This window comes from Canis lupus, chromosome 19 (genome assembly GCF_048164855.1).
Source record: "Canis lupus baileyi chromosome 19, mCanLup2.hap1, whole genome shotgun sequence".
Taxonomy (NCBI): Eukaryota; Metazoa; Chordata; class Mammalia; order Carnivora; family Canidae; genus Canis; species Canis lupus.
In genome coordinates this window covers 2192976-2214323 of record NC_132856.1, presented here as the reverse complement: position 1 = coordinate 2214323, position 21348 = coordinate 2192976, and the positions used below count along the sequence as shown (strand labels likewise).

General features: G+C 47.2%; 1 protein-coding gene across 2 annotated transcripts in view; it reads left to right on the top strand.

Annotated features, from left to right (window-relative positions):
* Positions 1–9916: 9916 nt before the first annotated feature.
* ZXDC (ZXD family zinc finger C) overlaps positions 9917–21348 on the top strand; it is a 44570-nt gene continuing 33138 nt past the window's right edge. For both annotated transcript variants that reach the window (XR_012011418.1, XM_072784845.1), the window contains exons 1-5: positions 9917–10895; positions 13583–13735; positions 13830–13908; positions 14847–14977; positions 19773–19943. Coding sequence is in view for 1 of the 2 variants with exons in the window: in XM_072784845.1 (XP_072640946.1) it covers positions 9917–10895; positions 13583–13735; positions 13830–13908; positions 14847–14977; positions 19773–19943 (1513 nt within the window). In the remaining variant the exon portion in view is untranslated. The remainder of the gene's footprint in view (positions 10896–13582; positions 13736–13829; positions 13909–14846; positions 14978–19772; positions 19944–21348) is intronic.

The following is a 21348-nucleotide window of genomic DNA, read 5'->3' as shown; positions in this document are numbered from 1 at the left end:
CATGTCTCAGGCAGACACAGGAACTGGATGTTTTAAAGGGCTTCTGTGTCCAGTTCAGTCTTTTTTTTTTTTTTTTTTTTTTTTTTAAGAAAGCAGAGATGTGTAGTCTACAGTGAGATGTTTTCATCAAAATGATTAAAATAGAAACCAGTTGGCCATGATGGGCACAGGCTTCAGTTGCCCTAAAAATTCAAGATTGTGAATGTAGTCACGGCCTCTCCCTGGGTAGTCCCTGGGAACTCCCTGGGAATCAGATGACTTCCTTCCTGGCTAGCACAAGCCAGTTCAGGAGTGCTCAGCTGAATGATGAGCTCTCTTGCCCCAGGCTTTCCAGTAGCTTCCTCCAAGGAGCATGTGGGGTGGGGGGTGCAGATTTGAGTTGCCCTCTTTAAATATGTTTGGCTTTGTCACCAAATTTTACAAGTTGGAAGATTTCATTTAAATATCAAGATTTTCAGTTTCCTTAAAGAAACCAAGAGATCAGGTGACTGTGCCCTCACCACCTCTGTGTCAGCAATCAGCTGGAGGCTCCTTGGGGCTGGGCTTGTTTTTTCCAGTTTGCCACAGCCCCTACCAGTCCTTTCTGCCCGCCAATGGTGAAGCCAAGTGTGCTTGTTGTTCCTTCTTGGGCTTGAGATGCTGGTTTCTTACACTGCTTCCCACTGTGCGTCACCAGCAGGGTCTCTGCTGGGATGTCAGTCTCTGTGTTTTATCATTCTCAATGAACAGAACCAATAGAAGATGTATCTGTACATATATGTGTGTGTGTGTGTATATATATATATATATATATATATAGAGAGAGAGAGAGAGAGAGAGAGAGAGAGAGAGAGAATGCTATAGATGTCTACATATAGATGTTGTTGCTGTATATATTATGGCAGGCTCATGGATCCCTAAGTTAGAGGCCTGGAAAAGCCAGAGGCATAATTCAGTTCAAGTCTGAAGACCTGAGAACCAGGCTCACAGTGGTGTAAATCCCCATTCCAGAGCAGGAAAAGATAAAATGAGGTGTCCCAGCTCAGTGAGCTATGAAACAGGGAACTCCTATTCCTCTGCCTTTGGTCTTTTTAGACCTCAACAGATTGAGATCTCAAGAGATTGCAGATGCCCACCTACTTGCAGAAGAGCCATCCATTTAAATGGGAATCCTGTCTGGAATCACCCTCAGAAACACACCCAGAAACAATGTTTAAAATGGCCCACTGAAATTGATGGGTAAAGTTAACCATCACGGAAATCCCCAATGGAGGTATTTTGATTTATAATAAAAAGTATATATTTGGTCTTCATCCCCATTTCTGGCACAGAGCTCCAAAAACCCTTGGAATTTCCTAACTTAACTGGCAAGAGTGATCAAGGTGTTTTGATATTCATAACAAACTTCTTTCAAGTACATCTGAGTTTATTGTTAATGAGATGACTTTTGGATAATACCTAAGGATGAGGACTGGTTGCCAGCAGAACCAAGGAGTGATGGGAGGGTTGGAACTTCCAGTCCTATATCTTGACCTCTGGAGAGGGAAGAGGAGCTAGAGGTTGAACCAATCATCAATGGTCAATGGTTTGATCAATCATGCCTGAGTACTGAAGTCTTCATAAGAACCCAAAAAGGACAGGGCTAGGAGAGCTTCTGGGTTGGGGAACACCTGGAAAATTGGGGAGAATGACATGCTGAGAGGGCATGGAAGCTCTGAGCCCCTTCCCCGTACCTTGCCCTATGCATCTCTTCTCCCTAGTGTTCCCGAGTTCTGTCCTTTTATAATAAACTGGTAAGCTGGGTAAAACGTCTCTCTGATCTCTGCAAGCCGCTCTAGCATAGGAATCAAAGCCAAGGAAGGGGTCATGGGAACCTCCAATCTATCGCTGGTCAATCAGAAGCAACCTGGACTTGCAACTGGTGTGTGTGTGGGCGGCAGGCGGGTATAGTCTTGGAGGATTGAGCTCATAACCTAGGCAATCTGGTGCTATCTGCAGGTAGATAGTCAGAATTGGGCTAATTGGTTGGTGTTGACGCAGGCTGGCCAGGTCTGAGGACCCACAGGACAGCCAAGAAGATCCTTGGCTTTGTGCAGTATAGAAATCAAATGCACTGAGAGGAAGTGAGAGCAGAGTTTATTGCAGACAGAGAGAGAGCACATATAGACAGAACATCTGGGAGACTTGGAAAGGAAAATGACTGAATCTCAACTTTGCTTAGAGTCTGTGGTTTTTACTGAGGATTGTGGTTCAGTGCTGATGTCTTCTTGGGCATCCAGGAATACAGACAAATGTTTAGGTGTCCTCCATAAGTCACTTACGCCCTGGAGCCAGGGGTCTTGGTGAGTCAGTGGTCTTGGAAAGTATTTATGACACCACCGGCCACTCCTTAGATACTGCCTTATTGTGCTGGAAGCCTCCAAAGAAACCATTAATTCCTTGACCTTTACAAGGAGGACACACATATCTGTTCCATGAGGCATGTGTAAGCCTGAGGAACAGGTCCTAGCAAGAATGGAAGCAGGAAAAGAGTCCAAAAACAAAAAACAAAAAAAAACCAAACAGTTTTTACTGGGTCCCTTTAGTTTCCCTGTCTCAGTGGTGTTGGAAAAAACATACACTTTGGAACTCCCAACTGCAGTCCATCCCTACTCCTGCCCGAACTTGTGATGCCCTGCACATGGACATTGGCAATTCAAAGGCCACAGGGATGCCATCAGAGTGCTCAAAGTGGACTTCAGCATCCTTGGTTTTGACCTCAATCTGTACTTTGTAATTCATTAAATTCTTCTTTTCAGTTTGTCTCTTAATTCAAGCAAAAGACCCTTGTGGGAAAGCATCCCCTAGTGGGAATGAAACTGCCCCCTGAAGCAGTAAGGACCACCCTGAGCCAGCAAGACCCTGCCCAGGATAAAACCTTCACTGCCCACCTGCACACACCTATCCACATTTTCCTGCTATAAACCAGGAACTATTTTCGGCACTTTGGAGACAGTCTTTGGGACACTAGTCTGCTGTCTTCCCGATGGTGGCCTTGCTAAACTAATTCCTTTCTTGTTTCGCCACTGCTCATTTCTCTGTCTTTGGGTTTTGACAGCTTGAGTGGCCGAACTTGGTCTGTTTTGGGACCCCTGGAACTAGGTATTCTTGTAACCTTGTGCCCCACTAAAGTGTGGGGCACCCAGGAACATCTGGGCCGGTGAGATTTTTCCCCAAATGCAAACAAATGTGACAAGCACCTGTATGTCAGCTGGTCTGCCCCAAACCAGAGTCTGTCTCTAGCTGCCCCAAACCACTTCCTATACACAAATGCTTGCAGGGTTCCTCTCTCTGATGGAGACACTACCGAACAGCCCAGCATATGAGTTCGCACATCTCCTCCTCACTATAAGCCCTATTATTTGCAGTGATGGAGTACCTCTGGCAGTAGGAAGGGTGAAATGAGTCCTTGCCAAATGCTTAGGCTGATTTCACCCATTTAAAAAAGTTGTGAAAAATATCAGAAGTATCTTTAAAAAAAAAAAAAAGATTTATTTGAGAGAGAGAGTGAGAGAGTGAGCAAGAGTGGGTGGGAGAAGGGGCAGAGGGAGGAGAAGCAGACTCCCTGATGAGCAGGGAGCCTGACCCTGGGCTCTATCCCAGGACCCTGAGGTCATGACCTAAGCAGAAGGCAGGTGCTTAACCCACCGAGCCACACCCCAGCACCCCTAGAAGTATCTTTTAAAAGCTGAAAAATTGAAAAGATGCAACTCATCCATAGTCCCACCAAAATTTCTTTTATTGTGATAAAATTTACCATTTTAACCACTTCTAAGAGTGCAGTTCAGTGGCGTTAAGTACACTCAGATTGTGCACCCATCTCCACAATACATGTTCAGGACTTTTTCACCTTCCCAAATGGAAAAACTCCATATCTATTAAGCCCTAACTCACCCTCCGTCCATCCCAACCCCTGTAAGCACCATCCTACTGTCTGTCTCTATGAATTTGATAACTCTAGGGACCTCACATAAATGGAATCATACAGGGTTTATCCTTTTTATGATTGGTTTATTTCATATAGCACAATGTCCTCAAGCTTCATCTATGTTATCACACGTGTCAGGATTTCCTTCCTTTTGAGGACTAAATAATAGTACATTGTAACCATAAACCACCATGTTCTGTTTAGCTATTTATCCATCAATGCAGACTTGGATTGATTCTACCTTTTGGCTACTATGAATAATATTGCTATGTACATGGCTGTATGAATACCTGAGTCTCTGCTTTCAGTTCTTTTCAGTATTTACCCAGGAATGGAATTGCTGGATCACATGGTAATTCTATGTTGAGTTTTTGAAGAACCACATACTGTTTCCCATAGTGGAAAAAAATTATTTAATTATAAAAATTACTTTAAAAACACTCATGATCTTAAGAATTCTATAGTTACCAAATATCTCTCATGAACAAAGAAAAAGTCTCAACAAAATATTAGCAAACTGAATCCAACAATACATTAAAAGAATCATTCACCAGAATCAAGTGGGATGTATTCCTGAGATGCAAGGGTAGTTCAGGATTTGCAAATCAATCAACATGATACAACACATGAATAAAAGAAAGGATAAAAACCATGTGATCATTTCAATAAATGCAGAGAATTCACTTGATAAAGTACAATGTCTACTTATGATGAAAACCTTTAACCTTTCCCTCTAGAGGGAACATACCTCAACATATGAAAAACATCATAGTCAATGGGGAAAAACAAAGAGCTTTTCCCCTAAGGTCTGGAACAAGACCAGGATGTCTACTCTCACCACTTTTATTCAACATAGTCCTGGAAGTTCTAGCCACAGCATTGAGAAATAAAAGGTATCCAAATTAGTAAGGAAGAAGTAAAACTGTCACTATTTATAGATGAAAGGATACTATATGTAGAAAACCTGAAGGATTTCTAGAAAAGCTATTAGAACTGATAAATGGATTCAGTAAAGTTGCAGGATACAAAGTCAGTATACAGAAATCCATTGCATTTCTATACACTAATGACTAAGTAGCAGAAAGAGAAATTAAGACAACAATCCCATTTACAATTGCACCAAAAATAATGAAATACCTAGAAATAAGTTTAACCAAGGAAGAGAAAGACCTGTATTCTGAAAACTATAAATATTGATGAAACAAACTGAAGATGGTACAAAGAAATGGAAAGAATTCCATGCTCATGGATTGGGAGGATAAATATTTTTTAAATATCTATATTACCCAGAGCAATCTACAGATTTAATGCAATCGCTATCAAAATTATGAACAGCATTTTTCACAGAACTAGAACAAATGATCCTAAAATTTGTATAGAACCACAAAAAAAAAAAAAAATCCCAAATAGCCAAAGCAAAATTGAAAAAGAACAAAACTGGAGGTATCACAATCCCAAATTTCAAGATACACTACAAAGCTGTAGTCATCAAACAGTATGATACTAGCACTAAAATAGATACGTAGCTCAATGGAACAGACTAGAGAACCCGGAAAGACACCCATGATTATATGGTCAATTAACTTTGACAAAGGAGGCAAGAATATCCAATGGGAAAAGGACAGTCTCTTCAACAAATGGTGTTGGGAAAACTGAACAACTACAAGCAAAAGAATGAAGCTGGACCACTTTCTTCACCATACACAAAAATAAATTCAAAATGGATGAAAGACTTAAATATTAGACCTGAAACCATAAAAATCCTAGAAGAGAATATAGACAGTAATTTCTCTGACACCGACCATAGCAACATTTTTCTAGATATGTCTCCTGAGACAAGGGGAACAAAAGCAAAATTAAACTATTGGGACTACATCAAAATAAAAAGCTTCTGCACAGCCAAGGAATCAATCAACAAAACTAAATGGCAATCTATGGAATGGGAGAAAGTATTTGCAAATGACATATCTAATAAAGGGTTCATATCCACAGTATATAAAGAACTTATATAGCTCAACGCCCAAAAAACCCCAAATAATCCAATTTAAAAATGGGCAGAAGATGTGAACAGACATTTCTCCAAAGAAGACATACAGATGGTTAACAGACACATGAAAAGATGCTCACCACCAATCTTTGTCATGGAAATGCAAATCAAAACTACAATAAAATATCACCTCACAACTGTCAGAATGGCTAAAATCAGCAACACAAGAAACAGCAAGTGTTGGCGAGGATGTGGAGAAAGGGGAACCCTCTCACCCTGTTGGTGGGAATCCAAACCAGTATAGCCACTGTGGAAAACAGTATGGAGGTTCCTCAAAAAGTTAAAAATAGAACTACCCTATGATCCAGTAATCGGACTACTGAGTATTTACCCAAATAATACAAAAACACTAATCTAAGGGGATATATGCATTCCTATGTTTATAGCAGCATTATTTACAATAATCAAGTTAAGGAAGCAGCCCAAATATTCATCGACAGTCGAATGGATAAAGAAGATACCACACACACACACACACACACACACACACACACAAAACGAAATATTACTTGGCCATAAAAAAAAAATGACATCTTGCCATTTGCAATGACATGGGTGGAATTAGAGGGTATTATACTAAGTAAGCCAGAGAAAGATAAATACCATATGATTTCACTCATGTGGAATTTAAGAAACAGAAAAAAGAGATGAACAAGAGACTGGACTCTTAAATACAGAGAACAAATTAGTGGTTATGAGAGGGAAGGGATGGGTGAAATAGGTGAAAGCAATTAAGAGTACACTTATTTTGATGAGCACTGAGTAATGTTTAGAATTGTTGAATCACTCACTATATTGTGCACTGGAAACTAATATAATACTGTATGTTAATTACACTGGAATTAAAATAAAGCAACAAAAACAAAAACAAATCCCACTCATGATCTAAAACAAAAGCAGGGATCCCTGGGTGGCACAGCGGTTTAGCGCCTGCCTTTGGCCCAGGGCGCGATCCTGGAGACCCGGGATCGAGTCCCACATTGGGCTCCCGGTGCATGGAGCCTGCTTCTCCCTCTGCCTGTGTCTCTGCCTCTCTCTCTCTCTGTGACTATCATGAATAAATAAATAAAAATTAAAAAAATAAAACAAAAGCAAATAGGGGATGCCTGGGTGGCTCAGTGGTTGAGCGTCTGCCTTCAGCTCAGGGTGTGGTCCTGGAGTTCCAGCATCGAGTCCCACATTGGGCTCCCTGCATGCAGCCTGCTTTTCTTCCTCTGCCTCTCTCTGTGTGTCTCTTGTGAATAAACAAAAATCTTAAAAAAAAAAAGCAAATAGTGCCAACAGAAAAGAAGTATTAAGTGAAGGTGCTTTTCCCCACCTCACTTTAGAAGTAGTCACAAGTACTAGCAGTGCCTTGTGTATATTTGTAGAAACTTTCTATGGATATGCAAGCATGTGAACATAGGTATAGTTTTCTCTCCTTATACAAATGGGATCCTTCTAAACAATGTTTGACAATGATTTTTCCCAACAATACATTTTTAGCAGAGTCAATCAGAACATAATCAGAACTATTTTAAAGTGTACAAGTCAGTGGTTTTTAGTATATTCAACTGTCTTACATACCCATCACCATTGTCTGATTCCAGGGCATTTCCATCATGCCAAAAAGAAACACTATAGTGCATTGCCATGATTTCCAGTTTCCCCTCCCTTTCTGTCCCCTGGAAACTACTAATCTACTTTCTGGCTCTATGGATTTACGTTTTCTGGGCATACCAATGGAAGCCTATAGTACATAGTGTTTTGTGTCTGGCTTTTTCCCCTTTGCATGTTTTAAAGGTTCACTCCTGTTGTAGCCTGTATCAGTACTTCATTCCTATTTATGGCTGAATAATATTCCATTGTGTGCATTCCGTCTACCCATTTGTCTGTTGATGGACACTTGGTTGTTTCCACTTTCTATTATGCAGCATTACGAATAATGCCACTATGACCATTCACAAACAAGTTGTTGTGTGAATGTCTTTTCATTCCTCTTGGGTATATGCCTAGGAGTGGAATTGCTGGGTCACATGAAAATTCTATATTTAACTTTTTGAGGAACTGCCAAGCTTCCTTGCACACTGGCTTCATGTTTTAAACTTCCAGCAGAAATGTATGAGAGTTCCAACTTTTCATTTTCACACTCCTCTTTCATTAAAAAAAAAAATTGTTCTTACAGGATAAGGAATGTCATCTCCTTGTGGTTTTGATATGCATTTCCCTAATGAGTAATGCTGTTGAGCATCTTCTCATGTACTTATTGGCCCTTTGTACATGTCTATTTGAATAGACATTTGAGAGATGTCTATTCAAATCCTTTGTTTTTAAATTGGGTGGTCTTTTTGCTGTTGAATCATGGGTTTTTAAAAATATACTCTATGCAGTAGTTGCTTATCAGATATATGATTTGCGGTTTTCTCCTATTCTGTGGGTTGCTTTTCATTTTCTTTCTGCTGTTCTTTGAATTAAAGGAGTTTTCAGTATTGACAAAGCCCACTTTATTTCCTTCATTGCGTGTGCTTTTAGTTTCATATCTAGGCTATCATCCCGTAATCCTAGGTCACACATACTGTTTTCTTCTAATAGTTTCTAGTTTTCTCTCTTACATTTAGGTCCTTGATCCATTTTGAGTTACTTTTTGTGTCTGGTGGAAGGTAGGGGTCCAAACTCATTCTTTCACCTGCGGATATCCACTTGTCCTAGGACCATCCGATATTGAATGGACGAATTATTATTGAGTGGTGTATATTTTGGGACATAGATTCATACATCTATCTTGTATTTAAAGCACTTGTAATAGTAAAGCATTCATCAATAAGTATTTACTGAGAGTCTTTGCTGCTAGCTTCTGGGTGTACAGCTGTGAATGAGATGGGCACAGTTCCTGTCCTAAACGAGTCTACACTCTGGAGGGGGACACGGACAATGAATTCTCCAGGAAAGGGGCAAAGAAAACGATAGTCCCAGAGCTAGAAGAGGTAACCCATCAGAGGGGAGGTGGGGAAGAGGGCGCTGGCGGAGGCCGTCCCTGATCCGGAGGAATCAGAGAAGCTTGGCTTGTCGGAGGAGATGGAAAACGATGGGGCGGCCTTGAGGGCAGGGCGAGGCGGGGGGACGTGGGGGCGGCCAGCCGGGCGGGGAGGGCCGTGGCGCGCACACAGGGGGGCACAACGGACCTACGCTTATGGAGCATCACCAAAGAGGCTAGGTTGGGCCGAAGGGTGACGCGGGCGGGGGACCGCGGCGGTGTCCCCCCAGGAGAGCCGCGAGACGGGCTTGGCTCTGAGGGGCTGCGGACGGAGCCCGGGCTGGGGGGGCGGGGGGTTCAGGCAACGGTGAATGAGGCTGGGGTGGTGCGGGCTGCAGCGGGGGATGCGGGGCAGGAGCGCGGGCGGGGGCGGGGCTCTGTGAGCTCTGTGAGCCGCGGCCAGCGGCGCCGGGCCTGGTGGCCGAGGCGGACTCCCCGGCTCCTGGCTGTGTGACCTCGGGCACGAGACTCCAGCTGCCTGCGCCTCAGTTTCCCCGCACCCGTGAGAGTGAAGGCAGTCGGCTGCTAGGACTAACCCATTACCAGGTGGCAGACACGCTGGTGGCGGCGGGCGAGCGAGCGTCGCGGCCCGCCCCGCCCCGCCCCGCCCCGCCCCGCGGAGGGAGCCAGAGCGCAGCCCGCGGGACCCGGGTTGGCAGAAGCGCCCGCGTCCCCGCCCCCGCCCGGCAGGAGCCGCGGACGCGCCTGCGCGGCGCAGACCCTTCCCAGCCCGGCAGGCCTCGCGCGGCGCCCCGCGCCTTACGCGCACGCGCAGCTCGGGCCCCGACTCCCGCCGTGCTCCGCACCCGGCTTTGGCGTCGCCCCGTCGCGGCGTCGCGCGCGGTGGGGCGGGGCGGGGCGGACCGCGCTTCCTCCGAGGCGGCGGCTGGGCGCCGCGGCTGGGCCCAAGATGGACCTCCCGAAGCTGCTCGCCGCGCCGGCCGCGCGCGGGGCCCAACATGGCGGCGGCGGCGGCCCCGGTAGACTCCGCCGCGGCCCGGGGCCCCCGCCCGGCGCGGGCCCCGCGCGCCGCCGCCTGCTCCTGCTGCGGGGCCCGGAAGATGGCGGGCCGGGGCCGCTGCGCGGGGAGGCGGGGGCGGCGGCGGCGGCGGCGGCGGCGGGCCCGGGGCCGAGCCCCCCGGCCCTCGAGGACGGCGGCGACTCCTTCGTGGTGCTGCTGGAGGTGGCGCGCGGGGCGGCGGCCGAGGCCCCCGGGGGGCGGGCGGTCGGGCCCGGCGCTGGCGCGAGTCCCCCCGGCTGCCCTCAGCAGGGCCCCGGCGGCGCGGCCGCCGCCCCCGGGTCCGGCGCGGGCCTCGCGGGCACCGTCACCATCAACAGCCAGGACCTGCTGGTGCGCTTGGATCACGGCGTGTTCACGCTGGCCGCCGCGCCGCCGCAGCCCGGCCCGCCGCCCCGGGGCCCGTCGGCGCCGCCGGGAGAGGAGGCCGCGAGCCCGGCCGAGGGCCGCCGCGGCCCCCAGGGACCCGGCCTCGGCGCCCCGGGATACCGCTGCCCCGAGCCGCAGTGCGCGCTCTCCTTCGCCAAGAAGCACCAGCTCAAGGTGCACCTGCTGACGCACGGCAGCAGCCAGGGCCGGCGGCCCTTCAAGTGCCCCCTGGACGGCTGCGGCTGGGCCTTCACTACCTCCTACAAGCTCAAGCGGCACCTGCAGTCGCACGACAAGCTGCGGCCCTTCGGCTGCCCGGTGGGCGGCTGCGGCAAGAAGTTCACCACCGTGTACAACCTCAAGGCGCACATGAAAGGGCACGAGCAGGAGAACTTGTTCAAGTGCGAGGTGTGCTCCGAGCGCTTTCCCACGCACGCCAAACTCAGCTCCCATCAGCGCAGCCACTTCGAACCTGAGAGGCCCTACAAGTGTGACTTTCCCGGTAACTGCGCGCCGCGGGCTTCGGGGGGCTCCCAGGGCCCCAGCTGCAGACGCGGCCGCGCAGGGCGGGTGCGGGTGCGGCGTCCGCCCGCCTCCGGCTGCTCGGTGGGGCAGGATTTACCTTCCGTGGGCCCAGAGTGAGGGGCGGGAGCGGAGCCCTGTGGTGTTTGTGTCCCAGTTCTCTCCAGGTGATTTCGGTTTGACGCTTCCACCCCGCATTACCATGGGGATTCAGGAGCGAGGGAGCGCCAGTAATTACAGCCTGCCTTCCCCTCAGTGGAGGCAGCAGGCCCCTCCTAAGGTGCTTCAGGTTAATGAGGGCGATAAAGCATCTTCCTAGAGATTTGCCTTATGAGTCAGGTGTCTGTGTTCTGGGATCTTTCACCAGTGGAGTTCAGTTAGCAGGTAGTAACGTGGCACACGCTCCAGTGTGGGAGGAACACAGATGACTCTGGCCAGATGCAACACCCTAAGGCCCTAAGGGAATAGTCAAGGTGTGTGGTGCAGTGCAGTTTTCTGGCACTTTATGCTTTTATTTCCTTTGGACTTCACGGTCTTGGGAAGTTTTAAAAATTATCCTGGTTTTGGGATCCCTGGGTGGTGCAACGGTTTGGCGCCTGCCTTTGGCCCAGGGCGCGATCCTGGAGACCCGGGATCAAGTCCCCACATCGGGCTCCCGGTGCATGGAGCCTGCTTCTCCCTCTGCCTGTGTCTCTACCTCTCTCTCTCTCTCTGTGACTATCATAAATAAATAAAAAATTAAAAAAAATTATCCTCGTTTTATAAATGAGCAGTGTGAGGCCCCACAATGTGGATAAAATCCAGTGGAGGGTGCTTTCCTCTCTGTCCTTGTCTACATCTGCAGGCTCGGAAAGCATGAACTCCACCAAGATAGAGAGGTTCAGCTGGTCTAAGAGGGAGAGTGTGCCTCCCCAGGAGGAAGAGAAGATTCCTGCCTGGGAAGGAGTTGTCTTGTGGCCCCTGGGGTGGAAGGCAGTGCTGGTGGGTGACACTGCAAAGCCAAGGCAGGGAATGTGGGCCACCATAGTGGTGTGAGGTGGGGATTAAAGTTGGAAGGGTGTGGGAGGGACCTTCCACATCCGCTTCATTAAAACAAAACCTCACCTATGTGTCTAGCATGCACCCTGCGTGTGTATTGATGTATTAAATATGTACAGTGCTCTTACAGTAATGCGTACGTTATAAAATACATTTAAATATAAGGATTTTGAAAAGAAATGAAAAACACGTATCAATGGGTCCTAATATTTTTTTTCTCACATACTTTTGGTTGGTCTTGTTCATGCCTCTTCATGGAGAATATAGATTTGGAGCACTGTTTCGGAGCCTTTCTCATTTATACGCTGAATGTCAATGGCTTATACTGTGCTCCCTAATAAAATGCACAAAGAGCATCATTCCTAGTATAATGCTAGGAAGATTAGGGATCTAGCTTGCTTTAGGGTGAGAAGTCCCCCTGAGAGTTTTGGATTGGATGATCAATGGTGTTCAACATGGGTGGGTTCAGGGGAGGGACCAGTGAAGCCCCATTCAGTGTTCTAGACCAGAGTTCACTGAGGCAGTGGGAATGGTGGGGAGGGGGGGGTTCCATGTAGGAAGGATTGCAGGGGCAGGATCAAAGTACTTGACTGTTGATTGCAGGGAGGGCGGTTCTTGCTAAGGCAGAGAAATTTACTTCTTGGGAGAATGTGAGTACACCAAAGCCCAAATAGAGTAGGGAGGGAGGGCAGATTTATGCTGAGGAAGAGGAGGATTTTAGGGCATTTAGGAAGTTAAGCATTTCCCAGTGAAATGTTGGCAGGGAAAGTAGGGTTCCTGGGACTAGTGCTTTGAGGCAGTGATGTGCAGCATATATCTGCTTGGCACAGTGGTAGCATGTTAAAGGCTCTGGAAAGAGCTGCCACAAAGCTACCTGGTCAGCATCTTGCAACTTGGTATTTTCTACTCTATTTAAGCACTGAACCTTTTTGTCAAAGGAGAGCCAATTGATGGGGGAAGTCTGGGGATTGCTGAGGTAGGCTCCTTTCTGGTGGCTCAGCTGGGGTTGCAGAAGGGAGTGAAAGAAAAGGTCATTATGAATGAAGAAGACCCTGGTAGCCTCCTTTGATGTCAGGGAATCCTGGTGAAATAGGCAAAAGGAGAAGCCAGGTGACAGCAGGAGCTGCTGTCGTGTACACAGGATGTCAGGGAGCACATTTGTAATTGTAGAGGACACAGGCTCACCTGTGGAGGCAGACGAGTCTCAGAACAATGGTTTAACCCTCCCAGATAGTTTCCTTGTTCCTTAGTATCTAATTTCTCTCCTTGGCTTTTCTTTGGCCTCACACAGACAGCGTTGACATTTGAGTTCACAAAATGTGAGAAAGATCCATGCTATGGAAATGGGAGCACGTGGCTGTGATTGGAGGACTTTACTTTGATCGCTTGCTTCATATCCAAGTCACATCACAACAGGTGGCCTGCGTGTGCTTATTGGCTACCCTTAGTCACTATTACAAAGCCAGATGTCAGTGGTTGTAACAGTGATTGTAACTTTCTGGAAGTGCTTCTGACTCGTTTTCTCTCATCTGCTTCAGTGTGAATTGTGTCCTGGAGCGGTAACTGGTTTAGCTGTGTTATGTGATTTTTGTCACACCAGTGAGCAGGGTTTGTGTTTTCTTCGTTTAGGCTGTGAGAAGACATTCATCACAGTGAGTGCTCTGTTTTCCCATAACCGAGCCCACTTCAGGGAACAAGAACTCTTTTCTTGTTCTTTTCCTGGGTGCAGCAAACAATATGACAAAGCCTGTCGCCTGAAAATTCACCTGAGAAGTCATACAGGTAATGAGCTAGAGAATACATTATTTGCACCTAAGATTTGTCTTTGTGGTAGCTTGCATTTATGCTTATGTGGTGTAACTTTTTCTTTTCTAAGGTGAAAGACCTTTTATTTGTGATTCTGACAGTTGTGGCTGGACCTTCACCAGCATGTCTAAACTCCTGCGGCACAAAAGGTAATCTTTATGTTTTGGTTTAAGTACCAGTAGTAACAACAAATAAGTTGTTAGTAGTAGAAGCCTATGGATTAAATGTCTGTCTTTTTTTTTTTCTTTTAAGTTATAAGAAATGGAGCCCATTGTAGATAGTTTAGAAAGTTCAGAAAGCTATGAAAAGAGAACCGCTCAGAATCTGATCACCTAAATGTCAGTTTTTCTACATATGCTGCTTTTTAAATGTAGTTTGTGTGCTTTATATCTCATTCGATGTTTAAAACAAGTTAACATTGTGGAAGAAACTTTTCTGATGTCATTACAAACTTTCTGTGCTGGTAACGATGCTCTTGGGGGGCTTTCCCTGCTTGCAGGTGATGTTCAGCACTTTACAGATGTGTTTCCTTTAACCTTCACAAAAACTCTACCTTCGATGTTCTTATTCTCCCTGGTTTGCTTTGGGACAGAGATTGGGTTGTCTGTGCTTGCACAGCTGTGGCGGATTTGAGGGGTTTAAGCACAACAAGATTACTTAGGAAAGGACAGTGTTTATGCATGGACTTGAGGGGGTCCTTTTAACATTGCAGTTGTTTTCTGTGCATCCTTCTCTTTGCCCTCTGTAGCTTGGAAACCACGTTTGTTATCAGAATTTCTAAACATTAGAAGTAGCTCAGCAATACATTTGGGACCCAGCTGCTCCTAGATGGAGCAGCACTAATTGTTGTGTTTGACTTTCCCATCAGCCTTGTCATTAAAGTCAAATTTCTGATTACAGGATTAGCTAAATTGCAAAGCTTCCCACATGGGCTATATAGAATTAAGATTTTCTGAAATGTATGGATCATTTTCTTTAAATGCTAAGAATTTTTAATTTGCAGAATTTTAAACAAAGAATCACCTCTGAGGTCTGGTGTTTCCACGTTGTGTTGTAATCACCATTCCCTGTTTTTCTTTTCTGGCAGGAAACATGATGATGACCGGAGGTTTACCTGCCCCGTTGAAGGCTGTGGGAAGTCTTTCACCAGAGCAGAGCACCTGAAAGGCCATAGCATCACCCACCTGGGTACAAAGCCATTTGAGTGTCCCGTGGAAGGTACATTTTAATATATTAGTTTGAGCTATAAACTAGTACATGTCCTTGTTTTTGTAAGTTTAAGTTGTTTAAAGGTAAGTTTTAGACAAGGTGAGTATAAGTTGCAGCATTCGATTTAAGTGACCAGTTTTTATTTAATTGCTCTCTCTTGGGAACCGTGTGTTGAAAAGAACAGACTTTAGAATCCAGTCTGGTTTGACTCTTGGTTCTGAGGTGCTCTCACTAGATCTGTGGCTCTAGTTTATTACCTGTTTAACTTGGTGGTTGTGAGGATTAGGTGAAATAACATGTGAAAAATGGCTGTTTTGGCATCTGGCACCTATCACAGATTCAGTAAGTGTTAGCTATGTGATTGGACGGCAGTCATGTTAGTCTAGCTTTTAAGAAAAGCATTAGGATTTCTTTTTTTTTTTCTCTGAAACATGGAAGGCACGATTCATTGGCCAGAAGTCAGCTCTGTGGCTTGGCTTGTCTGTGCTGGCCCTAGTGTAAGTGCTGCAGATGTGCTAGAGGGGCAGAGCAGGTCAGTGTATGGTTGTGAATCTGATTCCTGGCTCCTCCTGCCCTAAGTTGATGATACCAGGCTAGCTTCTATTTTCCTTATCTGGAAAAGACCAATTTGAAGCTAAGACCAGTTCCTAGAATATCATGAAGATAATACAGGTAGTTTAATAATGACACAGTTTCCCTTGTATCGGAGCTCCAGTTGAGGCACACCAGGTAGGCCAGTAGTTATAGGGTGCTGTGGGGCCACAAAGGTTCCTAGTGTGGGGGCATGGGAATGGTCTCCCAGTCAGCTGCAAAAGGAGGCAGAGCTAGCTAGGGATAGAGGAGGCAGGAGAGACCAGTGTAGGGTGTCTCCCAGAGTGGTGAGAGCAGCAGGCTGGGTGCTCGGGGCAGGGGTGTGATGGGACCATGTTTGAGCTCAGGCTCCATCTGGTTTCCTGAGGAGATGGCCGGTGCCCGCCATGGAGCTTGGCAGTGGGAAGGTAGAGCAGGCACAGGCGGGAGAGACGGGAGTTAGGCAGTGTACCAGTAGTACCTGGTAATGGATTTGGGAGGAGGACTTGAGGGTGAGGCAGTAGTTGGGGCCAGCATCTCACTGGAGGTGGACACACAGGGCCCATGGTTGGAGGAGCACAATGTGCTGCATGCATTTTAGGTGCCCACAGGCTTTTCAGCTTCACATACTCAGGAGGCAGGGATACACTGCTTGCTGAACTTGGTGAGGAGGTGGGCTGGGAGTGCGGCAGGCAGCACGTAGTGATGATTTAAGCCACAGAAGTGGATGCAGTGCTCAAGGATCGCTGTAGGCTGAAGAGAGGCAGTGTGGTGTGGTGATTGAGGGTCTGAGGCTTCCCGGACTCCAATACCAGGCCTGCTACTTAGGGTGTTCTGTGACCTCTGACAAGCAGCTCTAGCGCTCTCTGCCTCTTTTCTTCATCTTTGAAGTGATCACAAAACCACACAGGGTGTCGTGAGAGGGCCCTGCTAGGTCACAGGTTTAATCAAGGCATATAGAAAACAGCAAATGTCACCTATTGTCATTGTTACCACTGCTATTCAATAAAAAAGGCCTAGGACAAAAACTCTGGGGACCGCCATAAATTCAGGTGGAAAAGAAGAAGGGAACCATGGGAGGGGCCTAAGAACAAATGGGAAGAGTGGTAGCATTAGCAGCATTGAAGCCAAGAGAGGAGGATGTTTGGGAAAGGGGAGGAGTCAGTCCTGAGTGCTGAGGTGCGACAGCTTGGTGAGGACCCTGGGCTCCTTTGGCAGAGTCCGTGGGGTCTTGCAGGGTGAGGGTTGAGGTTCAAGGTTCAGTGGAGAAGCTTACACAGAACCCTGCTCCAGTGCCCTGAGCGGTGGAGTAGGGTAAAGCAGGAGGTAGTCTGTGACGGAGGGAAAGAGGAAGGGTGCTAGCTGGCTACAGAAGAAGGGGTGGCTTCTGCCTTTCAGTAGCTGTGTCCTGGAGAGCTTTGAGCAGGTGGAGGCAGGTGCAGAGGGGGTGACCAGTGGTGCTTGATTGAAGAGTGCTCTCCTCAAGGTGAGGACAGGAGTCCTGGGAAAGGATCCTAGAACCCTTTCTTGGATCGGCTGAGAGTTCTTGAACCTGGATGACTAGACTATTCTTTCTGTTTTTGAAATGTTTGAAATGTTTCATAATAGAAGTTTAAGAACAATAAAAAGTCAAAAAACCACCACCACCCATTTTTCATAGTAACATAGGAGACAGAGGGTAGGGTTACACAGCAGGGAGTGTGTATGATGAGGGAAGGCAGGATGGTTGACTGAGGATGGCGCAAGCGTGCGTGGGGGCGGTGGCAGCGGCCTCTCTAGTATGTGTGGTGCTGCGTATAGAGTCAAGGTTGGGAGGTGTGAGTTGAGGAGATTCCCATGGCATTTGTCATTGATGGGCCATTTCTGCCCCTCCTTGGGGTGGGGATAACTTGGTGTAAGTGTGGGGTACTGGGTATTAATAGCTTTGATTTATTAAGAATAGATAAAAATCTTGGTAGATAATGTTGCAGTTAGGAAAAGACAGCCATTAACACACAGGGAGAAATGGTCACATTCCTGGCCACCAAAGGATATACAAGTGAAAATGAAGTATATTTTGTTTCCTATTGAGTTAGCAAATATTTTTAAAAATGGAAACGACAGGCACACCTCCTTGTTGTGGTTGATCCCTGTCCTTGGCAAAGTAGATTGGTAGCGAGTGTTTTTGGTGCCCTTGCTCTGTGATGTGCCTCCTTAAGCCCGTGTTGAGGAGTCCCAGCTGGACAAGGGGGGCGAGGGACACTGTACAGAGTATTCCTGGGGACTGTGTGGAGCAAAGTACACATTGCCGACTCTACCTCAGGGTGAGACTGGAGGCGTCTGCTCTCTCGTGTGTTTTCCAAATGTTCTCTCATGAGCCTGACCTGGAAACAAGCTGGAGGTTGCCTTTGAAAATGAAGTAAGTTCAAAACTCCTTTCAGAGGCAGCCAAAATCTTTAGTCATCTGGCTGTATTCTATCTTCATAGCTTCTTTTCCTAAAATAAGCCTCTTCCAGGCCCTAGACTCCAGCAGCTCCACCTCGCCATCCCAGGAAGGTGCTACAAGTGCTGTGATGCTTGTTCCATTTTCTTGGACACTGTGCGAGCACTCCGTAGGTTGGCATTGTTTACATGTAGTCTTTATAGCCCTTGTGAGGCAAGTGCCATTCCTGCTTTACAGAAAACAAAAAGATCCAGGAAGAGTAAATAAGGCCACATGGCCAGTAGGGACCGAGCTAGAGTTGGGCTCCAGAATCCAAGCTCTACCCACCCTACTTTGTGGCCTCCACACCTCAGATAGCAGCTCCCTTGGCCCACACACCCTCCTGCTCTGCTGTGTGTCCCCTTACATTTGTCAAGATCCAGTCACCTCAAATGCTGCCTACTTCTTCAAACCTTTTTTTCTCTCAAGAGGTATGCTGTTTCTTCTGATGCTAGAACACTTTATGGCACGAGCACTGGTTTTATTTTGCCTTTTGTTAGGACAGCTGGGTGTTTATATGTCCATTCCAGGCCACAGGCTTGTAGCTACCAAGAACTGTGCTTCCCAACTCTGTGTGTACTCGTACAGAGCTCCAGCAGTGGGAGGTAAGGGTAAGGGGAAGGTGTTGTTTTTAATTTGTCTTGTTTTCCTTCTGACACAGGCGCCGGTCTGTGGTCTTCCTGACTCTGGCTAAGCTGTTGAGTAGTCAGCAAGGCAGTTCCCCCTCCAGGCTCCACTTGTGCTCCTGATTTAGGGTCATTTGCTTCATCCCTTTGGGCATCAGTTTTTCAGTGGTAAAATAAGAGGAAGTGGCTTTGGTGATCTGTTGTGAGATGGTTTCCAGCTCTAAATAGGGTTCCAGTTTTTACAGTAGTAGTTAAATACAGATGATTGATACAAATTTTTAGCAGTTGAACGTTTAAGTGGTTGTTTGACATGTAATTTGACTGACTTTCCCCAGCAGCCTACGTCATGGGTGAAGAAACAGGTCTAGAGTTGGCTTGTCAAGGTTATGTGTCTTCTACACAACTGATGGGGGACTCCTATTTCCTTTTAAATACAGTTTGCTTTCAAATTTAATTCCTTGTGTCAGGGAGGAAGAATTTTCTTCTGCTATTCAAAGTTGTTCTAGGTGGAGTAAATTAAACCAATATGAGCCGATTAACAGAAAATAAAATTTAATTTCATGTGTATGGAAAACCCACACAGACATGAGATTCCAAAGACAGGCAAAATGAAGTATATATGTCATCCTGAGCTAAAGAGAAGGGTGGGTAGGGATCTGGGACTTTAAAAGGGAAGGTAAGCATTTCACAGGAAAATGAAAACTAGTAAATTTTTGGTGAACAAGTGCTTGCTGGGCCCACAGAAACAGTGGGACGCAGAGAAGCCTTTATCAAATGGGCCTTGTTGGGTCCTCCCTGTCCACCTAGTTGGTGTCATAATGTAGTTCTCTGTGGTGGTAGCTGGAGCAAGTTCTCCATCTAAATGCTTTTAGGCAGTAGGCAGAGAGATGTCAAAATGTATTTCTGAGTCTTTTGGGCCTTGATTGTTCCCAGCTGGCATAATCTGCATGCCAGGGAGGCCCAGCTTGGGGCAGCCTGCCTTGGCCCTTATGTTCGTGATGCTGCCCCAAGGGGTATTGTGTGTCTTTCCCTGGCCAGTGGCCAGAGCTTGGACATACCATTGTCTTAGGACTGTGTTGGGAGGAAATGTCAACACCAGTTCCTTAGGAATCTTCACTTTTACCACTCATCGTTCTTTTTGTTCCAGGGTGCTGTGCCAGGTTCTCTGCCCGTAGCAGCCTCTACATTCACTCTAAGAAACACCTGCAGGACGTGGGTGCTCCAAAAAGCCGTTGCCCAGTCTCCAGCTGTAACAGACTCTTCACCTCCAAGCACAGCATGAAGGCACACGTTGTCCGACAGCATAGCCAGCGCCCAGGTCTGCTCGGTTTACTTCCCCCTTTGGGCTCTGCAAAGATGTGTATGTTTGACATATGTCAGTGGAGCCAAAGCTTGTCCTTCCATCCTTCGCCCCTTCCAGAAGTTGCGTGGTTGGAGGTTAAAGTAATTGAGCACAGTGAAATCTGAACTAGTCCATGGACCATGGCTGTGAAGCCTAGTGGCATTGGCATCTTTTGGGGTCTCTCCTGCCACTTGCCGCTGACCCTTAATCCCTCCCTTGTTTCTGAAGTGCTTCCCTTGAGGAGCATTCAGTCTTCTACTTGTGGGTGTGTATCTATCTATCTATCTATCTATCTATTTATTTATGGGGGAAATATTTATGTATATGTATTTTTATTTTCAGTGTTTTACTTGGTTTGTTTTTCCTAGCATGTCTTCTAAAACTGTCTCCCTCTGTGAGTTTTGAGCCTGAATTCTGAGCCTTCCCCTCCTGTTTCTCTTCACTCCTTTCTCCCTGTCCTACTATGCTCTCTGAACACTTCCGTCTCCTCTCCACCATGGTGAGGAAAAATTCTGGAAGGCCAGACAGAGTGGTGGTGCACCTTGTGAGCAGGGGGCCGAGCTTGAGCGCCTGGGGAGGAGAGGGCAGAGAGGGAACCACAGCAGTAGTCAGGGGATTCTGGGCGCCCCTGAAGGCCTAGTCATCTGGCCACATGCTGAGTGGGACTGACAGTCTGCCTCTTGAGACTGCACACACAACCCCTTGAGCAGGACTCTGAGGGGTCTGGGCAGCTGTGCGCTGCCTCTGCCCCGGAGCTCCAACTATCTTGCCCCCTGGGGCGCAGTAGGGTTGCTGTTCCTGGCAGGGAAGGTGCTGGCTGGCCTTACAGTTACTTGAGCCTGCTGCCTCCCTGCCACCTGTGTGACAGGCAGCACCAGCCTTAGGGCATAGCCACTTCCTAGCCGTGTGATCCAAGCCAGGGCACAGGCCCTCAAGCCTCAGTCCCCTCGTCTATAAAACAGAAGAGAATTTGCCTAGTTCTCCAAAGGAAATGTCCTTCCTCTGGCTTCTTCCCATCCTGTTTAGATGTGGTCACTTCATTCCTTTGGCTTTAATAGTAATTGCCATTCTGCTTGGGATTTAAAGAAGCTGCCCTTCTAAACTCTAGGTGTTGGGAGGACTCCTGTCAGAGGCTGTCACCTCACTCACAGAATCCTCAAGAGCCTAAGGTTGGCGTTGAGAGGCCCTCAGCGGTCGGGTTGTCGCTGCTGGCTCTGAGCTGGCACTATGGGATACCCGGTCTCTCTGCTCCTGGACTTGTGCAGTCAGCGACAGCATGACTTATCCCACATGAGCTTCCTTAGGCTCTGTGTCCACATGAGAACCTCTTAGGGGCTCTGTAGTGCCTGTGTTGCCCAGGCTGTGAATTCATAATGTGCCA